The sequence below is a fragment of the Drosophila ficusphila genome, unplaced genomic scaffold (assembly GCF_018152265.1).
Source record: "Drosophila ficusphila isolate 14025-0441.05 unplaced genomic scaffold, ASM1815226v1 contig_791, whole genome shotgun sequence".
Classification (NCBI taxonomy): domain Eukaryota; kingdom Metazoa; phylum Arthropoda; class Insecta; order Diptera; family Drosophilidae; genus Drosophila; species Drosophila ficusphila.
The window spans coordinates 7,219,634-7,237,004 of NW_025064737.1; the positions used below are offsets into that span (position 1 = coordinate 7,219,634).

The window sequence follows — 17,371 nt, forward strand, 5'->3', positions numbered from 1 at the left end:
TAAAAATAGAATAAAATTCAAGAAGAGTTAAACACTAGTTGCCATTGTCGACGGCGGTCCACATGTGTATGGTACGTCTACTTGTGTGTCTTGGCAGCGACTAGGGGCTATTTATTTAAGTGAATTGTGAATAATGTTGTCTGGCGCCAAGTGGCAATCCGGGCTCAGACGACGGGCTCTAAACCGAGAATAAGTCTCTCCTAAATCAAAAGTATTATCTCCGAATAAGGACGGTGTGAAAAAACATTAACTTATAAATGTTCTTTTTTATTAACTGGGAGCTTATTGGGTGACAACTTTTACAGTCTATAGTGGCTATATTTATATTTATAGTACCATTTATAAATATATTTCTGTGTTTATTATTATTATTACAAGTATTTAAGTATATACAGTATTAAGACTATACAAGTATACAAGTATTTATTTTATTTTATAAATTTATAAAGAAGTCTTTAAGTTTTCCATCAGTGTAGTAGGATGTACAGAAATAGCACCTACACGGGACCTTCCGGCCAAGCCGGTCCAAATGACATTTAACCCTAGTGAGGGAGGGCGTACCTAAAACCCAACCCACATCCAAAAGGCAAATTCAATTTACAATTTTAATTGTGATTGCAGACATCTCTCGTTTGCTAACCGCCGACCGTCAAATTGCACTGGACCGAGAGCAGAGATATTCAGACCGGTTTATTGATTTTTCATTTGGTCTGCAGAAATCCGTGAAAACCACTTTGCTTGTTGTCTCACTTGTTTCGATGCAATGCAATTATCCTCCGGCCATCGATATTTGCTTTGCACTCGCCGGCAACTTTCCACGCGAACTTGACCCTGGAACATTGAAAAATCGCATACTTGGTTTCAGTTAGCCGTGTCCTCACATTTTGCACTTGAGTTGTCAGCGCCGGCAGAACGAACGATTTATGGATCTGCCACTTACTACAAGCTATATAAATTCATGTATCTGATTTTGGCAATGTTTTTCGGATTCGTTTTTTCCAGGTCACACATCGTACAACCGGCCAGGTGATGGTGCTCAAGATGAATCAGTTGCGGGCCAATCGACCCAATATGTTGCGGGAAGTGCAGCTCCTGAACAAACTCTCCCATGCGAATATACTGAGGTAAGTGTGAAACAATATCATACGACTGATGCTAGAGTCCAGCTTATCGGGAAAGAATAAGCGCTAAATATAGCACAGAAAAATATATTCAATCTAATCGCCAGTAAACAATAACATAAATATGGAAGAGCATCATCTTATGGGTCAATGCCATGCCCTCCTTTTTCTGACTCACTCTCCGATTTTAATTGCAAACTTGACTGCGGCACTCGTGAATGGTTGTTGTTGTTGTCGACTCTAAATGAGCTACACTCGTATGTACACAAAAGTATTCCCTTAGCTTTTGATGATCATGTGGTCCGATTTGTGTTTACGCATTCAGTTCGCACCTCGTCGCGAATTGACCATTCATTTAAATGGATTACGTAAACAATTTAATGGGTTCAGTGCGCGGGGTCTTTATTTTGAATTCTACGCAAATAATGTTTAGAGAACATCAACATGTCAGATTCAATTCAGTTTTGCATATTTTACCCTCGATTTCAGTAGTTGTTAGGGGGTAAAAGCTGCTGGCATCATCAAAAACACTGACCTATGCTAAAAACTCAAGCTGAAAACAGCTTTTGTATACGAGTTGTGCTGGGGTATGATTCACTTTTCAGTGACATCTGCTGCTCACGAAACTGACATCATTATGGATATGATTTTTATTGAAAATGTGTGTGCTTTCAAAGTAATGCCTTGCAAATATTTACTGTTTACCGAAATGAGATTGGCTTGTTATGGTTTTTGGCGGTTTGTTTATATTTTTCGGTTGGCCGTTTGCTTTTAGCATTTTAAAGAGCTCCAGTTGGAGTTCAGAGCGGGTTCAAGACCAAATCCGCACAAAACATTTCCGATGCCCGCGGAAAGGTCAAGTTCACGGGCTGCTGTTGTTGCACCGACTTTTCTGTAATTACCTTGGCAGTGACCAGGTGTGTTTTGGCTTTCAGAGGGGGCAAAAATCAAGGGGCAGAGTTTGGGGGACCCTCGCACGGGTCACACAAAACGAAAAAAAAAATAACTGCTGATGTAATTGGCTGAGTGGCAAAGTCGAAAAAATATGGCTAAGGCTCATGACATTGTTGTCTGTCTGGCCTGACTAGATTTAATTGCCAAGCTGCGTAGCTTACTCACTTTGCTTGATTTTTTTTTGTTCACGAATTCATTTATACTATTTTTTGTGATTTTTTCTGATTTTTTGTTTAATCCTCACGTGACTGCACGCAACAATGAGTGTCTGATGGCAGCGACTTCCAATTGTATGCAATTCTCAGGGACTTTTTGCGGCTGCTGTTGCTGTTTTCTATTTAATCTTTTTTTTTTTTTTTGTCGTAAATTGCCAGTCAGACAGAGAGACCAATCCATTTTGCACCGCCCATCTTTTCCTGTTTGCTGTTTGCCATGAATATGCAATTTCTGGCTTAGACCTTTTCGGTCCCGCCCTTTCATTAACAATGTTAACACCCCGAAAATGGGAGAAGACATGTCTTCTATTGGCTGCCATTCTTCCCACAACATTGTGTGCTCGCCTGCAGCCATTCAAACTTTAACCTCATAATCCGGGAGAATCCGTTATGGCAACGTGTCTAAATCTCCTCCAGAACTCCTCCAGGCATTTAAGAGCCCACCTGATTTTATGACATCTGTCATCGGCGGCGGTTTTCCTGGCCCAAAAACAGCTGAGTGAAACGTGCGGCGAATCGTAGTCGGAGAATTAAATGCAACTACGGATTCTGTTGATTAAATGCCCTGGCCAACTTACTTCGCTGTGTGCCCGGATCGTTGAGAGATGGATTTGGGTCAGCGGACCAGCCAGCCAGCCAGCCAGAATTAACAACAACAACAGCAACAACAAGAGACAGCAGTGCACAGTCTGCAGCTGCCAACTTTTTCTTTATTCTCGTAGGCATTAAATGAAAATTCTGAAATCGCTGGAATGCAGCTATGGCGCCATAGGCCGACTGGATAGAGAAATTAAAATTCAGCCACACGCATTTAGTTCTTTGTTTTATGGATCCCCAGCAGCAAAGCTATTTATACGTGGGCCAATTAATTCGACACTGGGAAAACAAGTAAATCCAATCAAACTAAAAGGGGATAAATGGCCTTAAATGAGATTCTATTGAAAAAAAGCCATATTTATAGGAAAAAGAAGAGGAAATATTTCTTAAAAAAAGTAAAGCTCACATAAAACGTTTTATAGAAACCATAAAAAACCGATGGTTTTTGTCTTCTTTAGTGATTACTGTCACTTCTTATTTAACAGCTAGCTACTCAGTCGTATATTTTTGGGAAGTTCATTTTAATTACCTTAAGTATAGCTTTTCACAAGTCGCTTAATGGCTTAGTTATTTGCCTCAGTGTATTCGTATGCTGGCTACTTATGTTTCTATAGTTCCACCCGATTGAACCCTGCTTATATCCGCAATCCTCGATCCCCGATTGTGAGTTTATCAGTGACGTGGATCGCTAAACACTCCGCTCCCAACTCGACTAACTGACTGACTAACAGACTGACTAACTGACTGACTGACTGGCAGCTAGTAGTTAGTTAGGCGCTGCTCTCGTTGGCGGGCATGTTTAATGATGCTTAACGATCGCGGCTGTCGGCTAACTGTCAAATTTTAACAGCTACACCGTTGGGCGTCCATGCGGGCCAATGAGCCACCGCCTCCCATGACGGACTTCCAACATCCCCGATACCCGATCTCCTATCCCCGATCCCTCATCCGAGATCTGAGATCCGGCTAATGAAGCCTATTGATTGGCGGCTAGAACTAGCTGTACCGTTGCATCCAACCAACCCATCCCATTCCATTCCAGCCCATCCATTTTCCGCCTCCCCGCCTTCTAAGTTTAATGCCAATGCAGTCGAGCGTCAATAGAACTAATCTTCGGGTAATTGAAACCACCTTTCTAGCCGGCAGCATGCCGTACGCCCAGCCACATGCCGCCACATATAGCAATAGTATGCTATATAGTATACAGCAACCCACCCACGCCCGAATCGGTGACTTATTGGCCACAAAACTGAAACTGAAACTCTCACACACTCGACTGAGTAGCTGAGTAGTTGCCGTTGGCGGCGTGTATTTTTTATGGGCTTATCACGCGCCCGCCGTAATGCGGAATGTCGCACAATGAGAACGCAGTCGAGCAGCCCAACAACTGAACAACTGAACAGCCAGCCAGCAAGTCAGGCAATTGCAATTGCATTTGTCCCACCAGCTCCACCACTTTGCCCCTTTTCGGCCCACTGGAACACCCACCCACCCACATGGCTTGTAGCTGTCGCCGCTCCCAGGCAGCCGCCAACTTGACAGATAGTCACTCTACTTACCAGCAGCTCCATGCACTCAGAAAATAGTCAGGCACTTCTTGGTCGTAATGTATTTGGTTTCACTTGATGCAGTCTTAAATTTATTGGACTTTTTTAATTTATGGTCAAACTTTAATTACATTTCTTGCATAACAAGTTTATGTGTGATTAAGTTTGTAAGCTGTCGATAATGGATAGTTTGCTAAGATAAATTGATGGACATTTATTAACCATACAAGTCAATAGAGTTTAGTTCATTAAAATACTGGTAATAAAGAAAATATGTTTATTTTTGTGATATAAGTTTAAAGGTTTCCTTGTACCTTAAATTAAAACCCAACCAAACAACACAAGATGAAGATATATAGGTGTACTCAACTTGCTAATGTTAATTTAATAAATAATTCTTGACAGTGCATTATGTGCATTGTTTGACTCACAGATCCCATTGCTAGTTGACTTCCATTGAGTGCCTTTCTCGAAATGTAAACAAAAGGCGATGGCGATGGTGGCGCCCGGGTTCTCTACGCTTTTTGTTTTGCCCCTCGATTTCGTTTTTTATTAACTTCGCTAGTAACAGACAGCGAGCAGGGGAAAAGCAAACACGCTGCCTTTGCCTTTGCCTTTGGCTCAGAGCCATTTAAACGCTCATTTAACGCGACTAAGCCCGAGTGAGACATGTGACAGTTCAGTTCTTGGCCCGGCTCATTATGGCCACAAACAATGGTAGAAATTCCGCAAAAGCCGCCGTGTTTCTCTGCCGTTTCTGCTGCTTTGGCGGCACTTGATCTTTGCGCCTGGCTGCGATGCTAAGCAGGTGATAAGTTGTGGGCAAATGTTGACAAATTGTTGGCATGCAAATGTGCGCGGGTTAATGACTTTAGGTGTCGCTCGTTTGGACCACCTCACCAGCTCTCACGCTTCCGCACGAGTTGTGCGGTGTTCAAAGTTCAGCTTTGACCCCGATTTCCAGCTACTTGGGCAATCCGCGCAGAAGCTATTGATAAACCCGATTGCGGCATGAGTGGAACCTCTAAGGTCAGATTGCACTTAATTGAATGCATCGATTGCCGAGTCAATCGAGCCACTCATCTGGCGATGGCGATGAGTCGCGTCCCGCCGCCAAGTGAAGGTCGTCTGTGGTGGGGGAATACCTACATATAGTATATATTGTGTAGAAGATGCGATGCGATGCGATGTGGTGTGTCTGCCACAAGCATCCATTTTTCGAGGGGCCAGTGCACATTGTTCGGCGTCTCTTGGCCTCCCGGCCACTCGGCCATTATTTGTCTTGGCTTGATTTGTGTGTCGCCGAGCGTTGGCGGCTCATTTCTGTCCCCTTTTATGAAATGAAATGCTTGCCAATAAACTGAGATGGCTGGCCTTGAAACGAACGGATCGGGCGCCCAGTGGCACATTGTCGGGCTAATGAAAAGATTGCCGAGAACGAGCAAAAAAAAGAAAGGAAAAAAATTGTTGACAATTTAATGAGCATTTTATTGTGCAAGATGGGGTTAAATTGGCCATTCATGCGCCGACCCGACGACTTAAAGAGAATTTCAAATTTCTATTTCAGAAAATCACAAATCCTCGCATACGACTATATAATTATGGGCATAATGGGGGATTTAGTGTCTGGCCGAATTGAGTCCTTAATTTCTAGCCTCTGGTAGATTGTACAGTTACCAGACTCCGACAAGTTGCAACAGCAATAGCAGCAGCAGCAGCAACACCTGCAGCAACATTGAAAGAGAGCGTGTCATGATTGCGGCCACATAAACATTTCTTTTTATTGCTTAATGGATACATGAATGCCAGACTAGACTGGTTGACTACTCACTACTCGCAGTGCACTTTTATCAGCGCAGCTTTTCATGTTCGCTCCTCGATTGTGGATTGTCAATTGTCGATAGCCTGTAATTGAAGCTGCTGCCTGTGTTGCCGTGTGGCACGGATCGAATCGCCTCAAATCGAACCGAATCGAATCGTTTCGAATGGGATCGTTGCCATTGCTGCACAGTTGCCAGTTCAAGAAAGCTAAATTGGGTTAATTTCTGATTGATGATCAACATGGCCTGCTAAACTGTCGCGCGCAATTTCATTAGGCAGCTTGTTTTTAGACGACGCCCGGAGATCAGGTTGTTCGATCTGGATTCGATCGTCAATAATTGCATTGACGTCAATATCTGTGGTATTTGCATTACGGATTTTCGTTAGCACCTGCATCCGAACGTCTATTTTTGGCCCATAGGAGTGGGCTATATTTGGAGCAGCTGTGTGTTTACAGCAAACGCGAAATTATGTATTCACAAAGCCAACAATTATCGATGGCTCATTTGTATGTTTTGCGGGGGGTTTTGGCCTTTTTGGCAATGCCAAGCTAAACTAAACTCCACTGACCCAAAACTGGGACACATATTTCAGTGTTTTTGTGTATTTATTTCGGTAATGCTTTATGTCTCAGGCACAATAACATCTACAGCGACGCAATTGCAAGTCATTGAACCCGCTGTATTGTTACATTTTGTTGTGTCTCTGCTGTAAGTGCCAACACATGTAAAAAAATGTATAAAAAAGAAGCGCAGCAGCAGCAGCAGCAGCAGCAGGATTGATGTGCCCGAAAAAATGAGCATGACTAATAATATGTATCTCACAGTACACAGTGTTTCGGAGACAGATGCAGATACAGATACAGATTGGAATTTATTGAGCTGCCTTGCATTCCAGTTCGCTTTGCAGTTGTTGTTGTTGTTGCGTGCTGCCGTGTTGTAACAAGTTTCTTGACGGCAATTACTCACTACTGGGCTTGCTGGATTTTTAGTTTATCTCCCAGCGATAAATCGCCTCGTATTTGTCTGCATAAATCGCACTTGAAATTGTCCACTTCCGCATGAAAAAATAAAGCCATAAAGTTGTGAATAAACGTGTCAGGCCGATGTCCCATAAAACATCTCTCACCAAACGGACGGCGTCTTTTGGCCAACGTTGTTGGCTGCCAACATTCACTTCCAATTTGCGTTTGCGTTTGGCCATTTGTCTTTTGTCTCTGGCCTGCGTTTCGTACGAAATTATGTCATCAACTTTCAATCAATTTCAATACACTTCAATCAATTTTGCACAACAAAAAGCGAGCATTAGATATTCAGATTTATGCAACACCCATACCATGAGCTTTCTTTTTGGGCCGCATGCACATCTAGCCTGGAAATCGGTCAGCGGAGAAAACAAGAAGAGGAAGTGGCAGCAACTTATTGTTTGTTGGATGTTGCTGCTGGCTCACAAACACTGGATGTTGCTGCTGCTTGTGTTGCTGCTTGTGTTGCTGTTGCTGCAGCTGCAATCTGCATAATATTCGCATCACGTTTTGCATATTTTTCTAATTGAAAACCAAATTCAATCATTTCATTTCGAAATACTGTTGTTACTCCAGCATTCGCAAATACCGAATGGTAATTGCAGTTGGCAGCGTTTAGGACCATTTATAACGCCCATTGCCACGCCCCCGTCTGCTGCTCCACTGCCACCGTCTCATTTGGAGTTTGGGTATTTGGATATTGGGCCTGGTCTTTGGGTTATTTGTTGCTTGCCTAAAAGCGAATTTTGTTTACTTTGTGTCAACCTTTTAACCCCCGATCGTGCCGTTTTTCCTGCTCCTGCTTTTGCTGTTGCTGTTGCTGTTGGAGTTGCAATTTGTGTTGCTGCTGTTGCTGCCGTTGATGTTGTGGTAATAATTTTCAATTAAGCGCAAATGCTTTAATGCTCCAATTCGATTTGCCGCCGCGGTGGTTGCAACACACGAGTGAAAGAATTCCAAGCGGGATTTTGCATTTTATTAGCCTATCTAATAACCAAGCTGGCCAGCGGCACTTAGCGGCTTTGGTTCGACTCTCGGCAGTGGCGACTCCGTCTGCGAAAAGTCTGGGAAACCAATTGGCGCAGTCTCTCCCGAGAGAAACGTGCAAACGTGTCAATTTATGGTTTTCATTGCGACTTGCAAGAGAAATGCCGGCTGCCAATTGCCAAGCGAACGAACACCGTTTCCCGGGAAAAACAGTGTAATGCTTGTAACAAATATTGTAACACCCAGCAAACCAAAGCAGCAGCAGCACATTTCAATTTAGCACAATCACATCTCCCATTTGCAATGGAAAACTGGCGAAAAAAGAACTGAAAAACCAACGAGAGACAAAAAAAAAAAAAAAACCTAAAACCAAATTGAAAACCTAAACGCTGCCAGAACAATGCTTCTTCGGCAGTTTCAGAGGTTTATAGCCGCTTGAGTAGTTCTCGCTTCCTGCTCTCGGCGTCTTCTTGAAGTGGGCTAAAGTCTAGGCACTCGACGTGTATTCATTTCCTGCTGCAAGGCGTTTAGAGAATGCACACCGAGAGACACCTCTTCGTCGTTTGGCCACCGCCGAATCGCATTTCCAGCCAATTTGATGTCGACGAACTCATCGCCTCTCAATGTCTGGCACCGCCCACTGCAAAAGGCTTTGTTTTCGCTTTTGTTAACTAATTAATCGCATTGCGTTCCAAAAATAATAACAAGTTTGCACCCTGGCTGATAAATGCGTTATAAATTAATTGCCCAATTAACAAAGTGCTCGTCGTCGTGCAATCAAACATTGTTGGCTTGTTTTTTCGATAGTCGACGTTGCTTTCATTTTTGGTTTCCATTTTTGGAGCCAGTTGGTTTGAGTACTTTTCAATTAAGAGACCCCGAGCAGGTTAAATCCTTTCTGTCAACAGATATCTTCTTCAAAGCCACGTTGAGTTGAGAACGGCTTAAAGCACACATTAAAAGTGTTAACGGCAGGCAAATCCTCTTAATGTAAGCCGCTAATGGGCAACAGGAAAAGGGCGGGGGCAGCTCACTCGAGGCGCTAATCGTGTATCACGCAGGGAAATAAATTGAATTAGAACCGTAAATCCCTGCGATGGTCATGCAAATGGATGTGCAGCCTGCTGCACCCACGGTCACGAGTCGGATAAATGAAGGTGGTGGAAAGAGGTAGAGGTGTGCCCTGTCGTGGATTCAGTGGAGTTGGTGGAGAGGATGTGCGGCAGACAAAAGCCCTCGGGCCTCGGTTCTCGGTTCACAGTTCTCCGATCCCCTGCCGCCTTCCTTCAACACCTGGGATCGAGCTGTCGCGCCATTGTGATAACTTCATTTCAGATCCGCGCTGAGCCGAGCCCTTGGGCCGTCTGAAGGGCTGACATGTGTCTGCCACACACTGGCGTGGCATCTATCAAGAATCTCAAAAGGGTCATGCCCTCTTGCCCAAGACATCTCAATTTTTTATATTTTTATGCAGCGTAATAGCGTTTTGTGTACACAAATGCAGTCAGCCCTCCGCAGTCGAAACCAAACTAATTGATTGTGAAGAGGAACAGGATTTTTAGAGGGATTATCTTCGATCCCCCTTTTATGTTGTAGTCAAATTAGGAATCCTTGAGGGCATACAAGTCTTAAAGGTTTTGTAGTTTTGAATATATGTCTGAATCTTATTCATTTGTTCAGAAGAAACAAACAATAAATAGAATTCTTATATGTGATTATATGTTTCCAAGTTTTTTTAAAAAATATATAATTTGTTTATCACAACGATAATTAATTGGCAAGTTGAGCAGGATAATACCTTTTCTTTTTTTAAATAATTTATTTAAAGGCCTATTATTTGGGTGTTAAATTGGTCAAATTTGGCTAACATGCTTATAATGAATGCAGTTCCCCTGTACCCTTTACGTGATGCTCATGTCCAGGCTTAATTGCCGGAAAGCCATTGACCGGACTAATTTCAATAAAGCTGGCCCCAAAGGGCGCTGATGGTTCTATCGGGCTGCTGTGATTCCTAATGCCGCATATCACGCAAGTCGGTTAACGCCGGCGAATCGCTATGCAACTGGTGGCACAGGCCAACCCAAGTCAACCCCTTTTACAACCCGTATGTTAATGCGTTGAGAGACCCCGGGGTTATTGTGTGTTTTGCCGGGGTGGCGGTAACATTTGATTGCCCTGACGTCACGCGCACCCTGGAGACCCTGTCATGTCCTTATTCCACTTCCATTGACAGCCTGATAGAAAGGTGTCTATTCCGGGGCGGTTGGGGTGACAGGTTGCGTGCTCGAAACAATTACTTCCACCCTGCACACAGTTTGCTAAATTTATTACGGATTTGATGCGCTGCGGCTAACCTAATGAAATAAATTCTTATTTTAAGTGAAAATTAATGGCCCAAACGAGGCCACACAAACGTAAATCAAACTTTTCAAACGCCACTTGAGTTCTTCTTGTGCGCTTATACAATGTGCTGTGTATATATAGCATACTATATAGCAAAATTGCTTGGCGGCATGATGGACGATAAAGCTTATCTGGCACACGCTTTGGGCCATGGCTTTAACCTGGGGCTGGCCAAAATGAAGCATGTGCCGAGATAAGCCTGAAAGTCCGATTTGCCCAATTGGCAGAAGTCAAATTTGAGGTGGAATGGCGTATGTATTGAACACCTGCACGGGATCTGAGTCACATGCTCCAATAGGTCGTGGGTATATAGTTCTATAGGTATATCTATCTCAGCATGATGAACCAAAAATGTATGTCTTCTTTGAAGTATTTCTACTTTCAATATTTGTTACAATTTTCTTGAGTAAACTAATTGTTTCCTATGATAAGAAAGCTTTTGTTTTGGAGTTTTTAGCAAATTAGTTTATTCTTAGGTGTGCTCCGTTGTCTAAAGGCATTTTCTAAGGGTATTCCCTTGATGATGCAACCGGGCAAGGTTCCGTACTTGAGCCAAAGTTCATTGTCACCTCGGAGCATCGTTGTTGTTGTTGTTGCTGTTGGCCCTGTCTGGCAGAAGTTAACCTTTTTTACCTGACTACACACTTTGTGTGGGGGAAGGAGTTGGCAGGAGGCAGACGCATGCGTTGCCATTTTCTTAATAAGCTTACAGTTCCGGTTCCCAAGTTGCCTGGTGACCTCACCACCGCGTCCTCCCTCCTAGCATGAGTCAGAAGTAGATGGCTGGTTGAGCTCCTTAGGCTTAGGAGTCATTGACATTGTCTGAACAGGAAGTACTTAGGATGTGGTTTCTTTGTTCTGCAAATCCTAGGAGATTGCGTTCCATCTCAACGCTCCCAAGGAGCCGAGCGAGCTGTGTGTCCAGTCGAGGGAAAACTTTCTCTTTTTATTGCGTGCTCCTTGCGCTTCATGGGGCCTCGAATTACAATTTCATTTTGCAGCGAATCAAGGCTGAAACAATGCTAACAATCAGCGGGAGGTGGCCGATGATTGCATGTCGACCGGCGATAAGAAATCTGGGCTCTGGGGAGCTGCAGTGCCGCCTGTCAAGTTGTGTGATTGAAAGTGAAACTTATTCGGGCCACACCGAATCCAAATCCGAATAGTTGCAATGCAGTGGCAGTGGCAAACTTTAACTAACTAGCTTTTCGTTTCTTCCTTGTCATTTTTAGCTTTATGGGCGTTTGCGTGCAGGAGGGCCAACTGCACGCCCTCACCGAGTACATCAACGGCGGCTCCCTGGAGCAGCTGCTGGCCAACAAGGAGGTGGTGCTCAGCGCCACGCAGAAGATAAGACTGGCGCTGGGTATTGCGCGCGGCATGTCCTACGTCCACGACGCGGGCATCTTCCACAGGGATCTGACGAGCAAGGTAAGCAAAGCTTGGTAATACTTGGAGGTTCCTATTCTAATCTGATTTCCTTTCCAGAATGTACTTATTCGCAATCTGGCCAACGATCAGTACGAAGCCGTCGTGGGTGACTTTGGTCTAGCCGCAAAGATACCAGTCAAATCGTAAGTGTACCATTCCTTAAAACTTAAATATCAGCTTTGAATTTTAAATTTAAAACAACACATTCGAAAAGAACACAAATCTTTAGTTTATAATGTGTTTCGAAATAGTTTTCTTTGACATCCTTGTTGTCTTCCTGATATCTTATTACCCTTCAAATATCAATACCACATAAACTAATCCAAACTGGGCTTGCTTGCAGCAGAAAATCACGCCTGGAGACCGTCGGCTCACCGTACTGGGTCAGTCCCGAGTGTCTGAAGGGCCAGTGGTACGACCAGACGAGCGATGTCTTCTCCTTCGGCATCATCCAGTGCGAGATTATAGCCCGCATCGAAGCCGATCCGGACCTGATGCCCCGCACCACCTCGTTTGGCCTGGACTACTTGGCATTTGTCGAGCTGTGTCCCATGGACACACCCCCCGTCTTTTTACGCCTGGCTTTCTACTGTTGTTTGGTAAGATTTGATTTATCATTAGCCCAAGAATGCAACTGAAATGTATTTGATTACTTACAGTACGATGCTAAGAGCCGCCCCACTTTCCACGATGCTACCAAAAAGTTGACCTTGCTGTTGGAGAAGTACGAGCACGAGTCTTCGGCAGGAGCGAGTCCATTGAGTTCTCTGGAGCTGATTAACTGCTCGCCAGGAGGCAGCGACTCGGAGAACGTAACAACGACCCCTCGAGCTTCAGCACCCACGGTGGCCACCATTTGTACGGCACCAGCTGGCACCTTGACACCGCGTCACCTGCAAGAAGTGGACGAAGATGGCTTTCGTTTTCCGAGTAAAAAGTCCGCCTCGGCTGCGCTGCCGGGAACGCCGAATGGGTCCGCCGGAAGCACTGGCTTCGATGATCACGTACTGAAGTCTAGGGTGCGTCGTGCCACCCAGAAGTTGGAGGCCGAGATCCTGCTGCACCGGCGCTCGCTGAGCGAGAACATCATCCACTTCCCGATGCACACGTCACCCAGTGACAAGGCGCGTTGTCATCAGATGCAGCGCCAGCGCTCCTCCACGCACTCGCCAACGCCTCCCAGGCAGTTGGCCTCGGTTCAGTTGCCCGCGACGGCTATTCCAGATCCTCCGCCACTTCCGCAGCCGGTTTCCGCGGTTCTTACGCTGCGCAAGGTGGGCGAAACGATGTGTCTGAAGGATCCGCAGTACAAGCCGACCTCCGAAAAGGATCACAACGGCTCCAAACCGAATCCGTTCGAAGCGCTGGCGCAGCTGCGTGGCGTGAAGAAGATCCTGGATGCAAATCCCAAGACCTATGCAGCCGGAGTGGGAGATCTGTTTAGCTCGTGCTTCGAGACGCTGGCGCCGTTCTTCAAGGAGCTGGCCGCCATGCAGAGCAAGGCGGTGGCTCAGGGAGGCGGTGCGAGTCCAGAAGAAGCCACGGCAGCCAAACCAGCGGGAACCGCAGCGACGCCCAGTGAACCAAAGAGCCTGCCGGTGTCGCCGCACATGACGCGCAAGTACAGCTCCATCGAGCTGCGTTTGCCCCAGCGGATCAGCAATGCGGCAGCTCCAGCGGCCAGTGTGGTTGCTGCCACACCACCTGCAACATTGCCAGCGGATGAGGATGACTGCGACGATTGCACTTCGGAGGGCGAGGATCCCGACGGAGGAGGAAACTGTGCGGATGCGGAGTCCAGCAGCGATGACAGCGCCGTGCGTCCGTCCACTGTGCCCACAACACGGAAATATCGCGCGAATTCCCTGTACACACATCCGCTTTTTCGCGGCTCCAATGGCACCAGCATGAAGAGTACCAGCACCGGGGAATTCGAGAGCCCAGCTCTGCTGAAGGCCAGTGCATCCACCATCACGTTGACCGCCTCAGCGGGCGCGTCCAATTCCTGCGAGGATCTGACTGAAAGCGCCAAGAAATCCAAAGACCAAACGAGTTGCAGTGCAGCTGCCACGGCCCTCACTTCACCCACTCCAATCTCCGGCTGCTCGGCCAGATTGGTGGAGACCCCGGCGTCCGTGTCATCCTGCACAGATCTGGAGCTCGACGAACCGAAGAACACCTGCGATCTGAGCGAGCTGAAGAACTCGTGCGAGCAGCTCCCCCTGAAGACGAACCTAACGAGACGGGACTCCATCGAAAGTGGCTTCTTTTCGTGCTTCAACGAGGAGTCGGATGCTGCGATAACCAATAATAGCTTCGGCGGACAGCTGTACGGGATTGGGTCGTTGGGGTTTGGCTGCGGCGGCGGGGCCAGCAATAGCAACTGCTGTTACGAGAAGTTGAAGGCAAAGCTTATGCTTGATGCATGTGTCAGCGCGGATAGTGAAATCAAGTGAGTATATCAGGCCCTATAAAACCGTATAATTACTTCATTAGTTTATTGAAAAAGATTTTTGAAATAACTTAAAAAAAAGTGGTATTTAGATATATAAATGTTTGGGATCTTGCAAATCCTTATATCTTCTTTTATCTTCATTTTTTGACTTCATTTAATACTTCGGGTATTAATATGCTTCCTAAAAATGGGTGTTATTTTTATGTCACTACTCAAAAACTACTAATAGCATAAACTTGGTAGTTGTTGTTAGCTTAGTAATCATCGAATAATAATTTCATCAATTATCTTAAAAATTTTAAATATATGTATAGTAATTGTTTCGACGTATCCCAGGTTGAACACAGCAATGGTATAAATATCGAGCCTCTAACGCACAAACGACGTAAGTGACTTAATTTGCTAAAAGCATTGAAATCACGCTGCCATAAAAGTCACCTTATCTCAAAAATATCCAGGGTTTTATGTGGTATTTGTGTAGAATCATCTTATACGTCGATACTTATAGAGAAACCATAAAAAGCTTTGAAAATGTTAAATGTTTTGGTACCATTAAGCAGGGTCTGAACTTGTATCCTTGATTACCTTTTACTGATTGCGAACCTTATCTTTTTAGCGATAAACTTGCGAGTCTGTGTCGCTGCTGCTACTACGCCTCCTCCACATCGAATGCCGCCGTAACTGCTGCCGCTGCGGCGGCCCAACAACAACAGCAAAGTCACCGGTTGAACGACACCTCGTCCACCTCTTCGTCCGTTTTGCTGATCGACAACGATACCGCCGTGATCGGGGGCAACACCTCTTCATCCACGGCGCTGGACTCGATTGACGACTTGGACGCCGACATTGTTGCATCACGACCCACTCACCAGCGACGCTACACCTGCCACCATGCGCTGCTCAGCGGAAACGGAGGTGACTCCCAAATGGCGGCCACTGCGGGACTGATCAATCGTCTCGCCTTGGACTCGGAAATTCATACGCTGCTCCAGCGCAGTCCATTTGCAACGAACCAGCTGCTGTACTGCAAGAATCGCACTTCGTCCATCTACACGGACAGCTCCGATGATATCAGCAGCTTGGCAGGATCGGATTCATTGCTCTGGGATGATCGCTCTTTTACGGCGCTGCCCAGTACGAGATCCGCTCAGATTGCCAAGATTGTGGAGTACTTTGAGCGAAAGCGTCAGGACTCCTCGCCGCCATCGGTGCACCATCGCAATGGAAACGGAACGGTGGCAGCTGCCGTGGCTGCCTCCGCCTTGGGATCCAACTACCTCTCGTACGAGTCGCGCCGCTATTCGGACTTCAAGCGGCACCTGAACGCGGACACCCTGTGCTTCGATCTGGACAAGAAGCCGGCGCAGCAGAGGATGATGGTGTGCGAAGGAGCGGTCAAGTCGAAGCTTCCCATATTCGACAAAAAGAAGCAGCAGCAGGGCGGCTAATTAACCGAATTCATATTTATCAACCTGTTTTTTTTTAGTCTGCTTACGACTAAGTTAGATTCTGTGAGATTTTTACCCGCATACCCGATTCCTTAACACCTGGCAGTACCACTTGATAAGAATACAAACAATAATCGCAAATTAGTTTGCCCACAAACGTTGGTTAGTTTATGATACCTACAAGTGTAAATTAGTTTTTACTTTATATCCTTTTTGTCATGTGTATAGAGCGCAATTGCAAATAAGCCAAAATGTTCTACTAAAAATTAAGCATGCCCTTTACGATAAGAGACCACTTCGTTTGTATTAGTTTGAAAATTTACATGCGTTAACATAAACATAATCATATGTCGTACTGGTTCCTAGTCCTTCAAATCTACATTGCTACATACGAGTATATTGTTCTAAATTAGCGAGTATTCAGAAACCAATCATGGAAAGTATTTATTCTTATTAGTTAAACCCGTCGCTGGTAAACTCCTATGAAATGGCATAGCTGTTCTTTATAAATACGTTTACATACTATATATATTATTAATTTTATCGCGCTATTTATTTGATTTTGTCTAAACTCTGTATAAAAAGATTATGTTTAAAATACAATACAAATATACATACACATACATACATAAAATGGCATATTGCAATACATATATTTTACCTGTAGCGACTAATTACCAGTTAAGGTCAAAGTTATATCTATGTAGACTTATCCACTTGAGGTTTTAAGACTTGAAGCTCCCTTCCCCTCGAAAACTGTACAGATGATTCCGGATCAGTTCGAGAAGCAAGCCCGTTTATCATTGGCCAATCCCAATCGACTTAATCACGAATTAGGAACTTAGTTTTAGTTATTATGTTACAAGCATGTGGGTATCTGCATTACAAATAAATACATATGTATACATTACATCCAGCAGATCGATATCATAGACTTGCTGAACGATTGGAGATTTTATAAAAAGCATATTATGGACATGATGTATGGTTTTACTTGATTTCGGAGTGTCCTTTATAATCGAACTTACATATACGGTTGATGCATTCGGCTGCAATTATACTTCAATTATTACACATATTGCAAGAGCAAGGCGAAGACTGAGCCACCTTTTTCGATTGGCTAGTAGTTTCCAATATACTAATGATAGGAAAATATATCCCTAATCTGATTGTTTATCGAAGGTTCATTAGGAATTAATTGCTCCAACTGAAGCATCTTACTTTACCAGCTTAGAAACTGTTCAACAGAAAAACGTATTAAGAAAGAAGAGACTTCCGAGGCAGCTGTAAATAACGTACTATACTATGTGTGTACATACGATTCAGCAGATATAGCAAAGATTGTTAAGAAATGTAAGTCGTCCATTT

At 44.7% G+C, this 17,371-nt stretch overlaps 1 protein-coding gene across 2 annotated transcripts in view; it reads left to right on the forward strand.

The window, feature by feature from the left end:
• Window positions 1–16,928, forward strand: part of LOC108087926 — a 52,473-nt gene extending 35,545 nt beyond the window's left edge. The window contains exons 3-8 of one of the 2 annotated variants that reach the window (XM_017185512.2): window positions 1,003–1,124; window positions 11,902–12,100; window positions 12,158–12,243; window positions 12,444–12,699; window positions 12,760–14,552; window positions 15,172–16,928. In XM_017185512.2, the coding sequence (XP_017041001.1) occupies window positions 1,003–1,124; window positions 11,902–12,100; window positions 12,158–12,243; window positions 12,444–12,699; window positions 12,760–14,552; window positions 15,172–16,003 (3,288 nt within the window). In that variant the 3' untranslated portion in view covers window positions 16,004–16,928. The remainder of the gene's footprint in view (window positions 1–1,002; window positions 1,125–11,901; window positions 12,101–12,157; window positions 12,244–12,443; window positions 12,700–12,759; window positions 14,553–15,171) is intronic. The other variant, XM_017185513.2, reaches the window with a different exon arrangement.
• The last annotated feature ends 443 nt before the right edge of the window (window positions 16,929–17,371 follow it).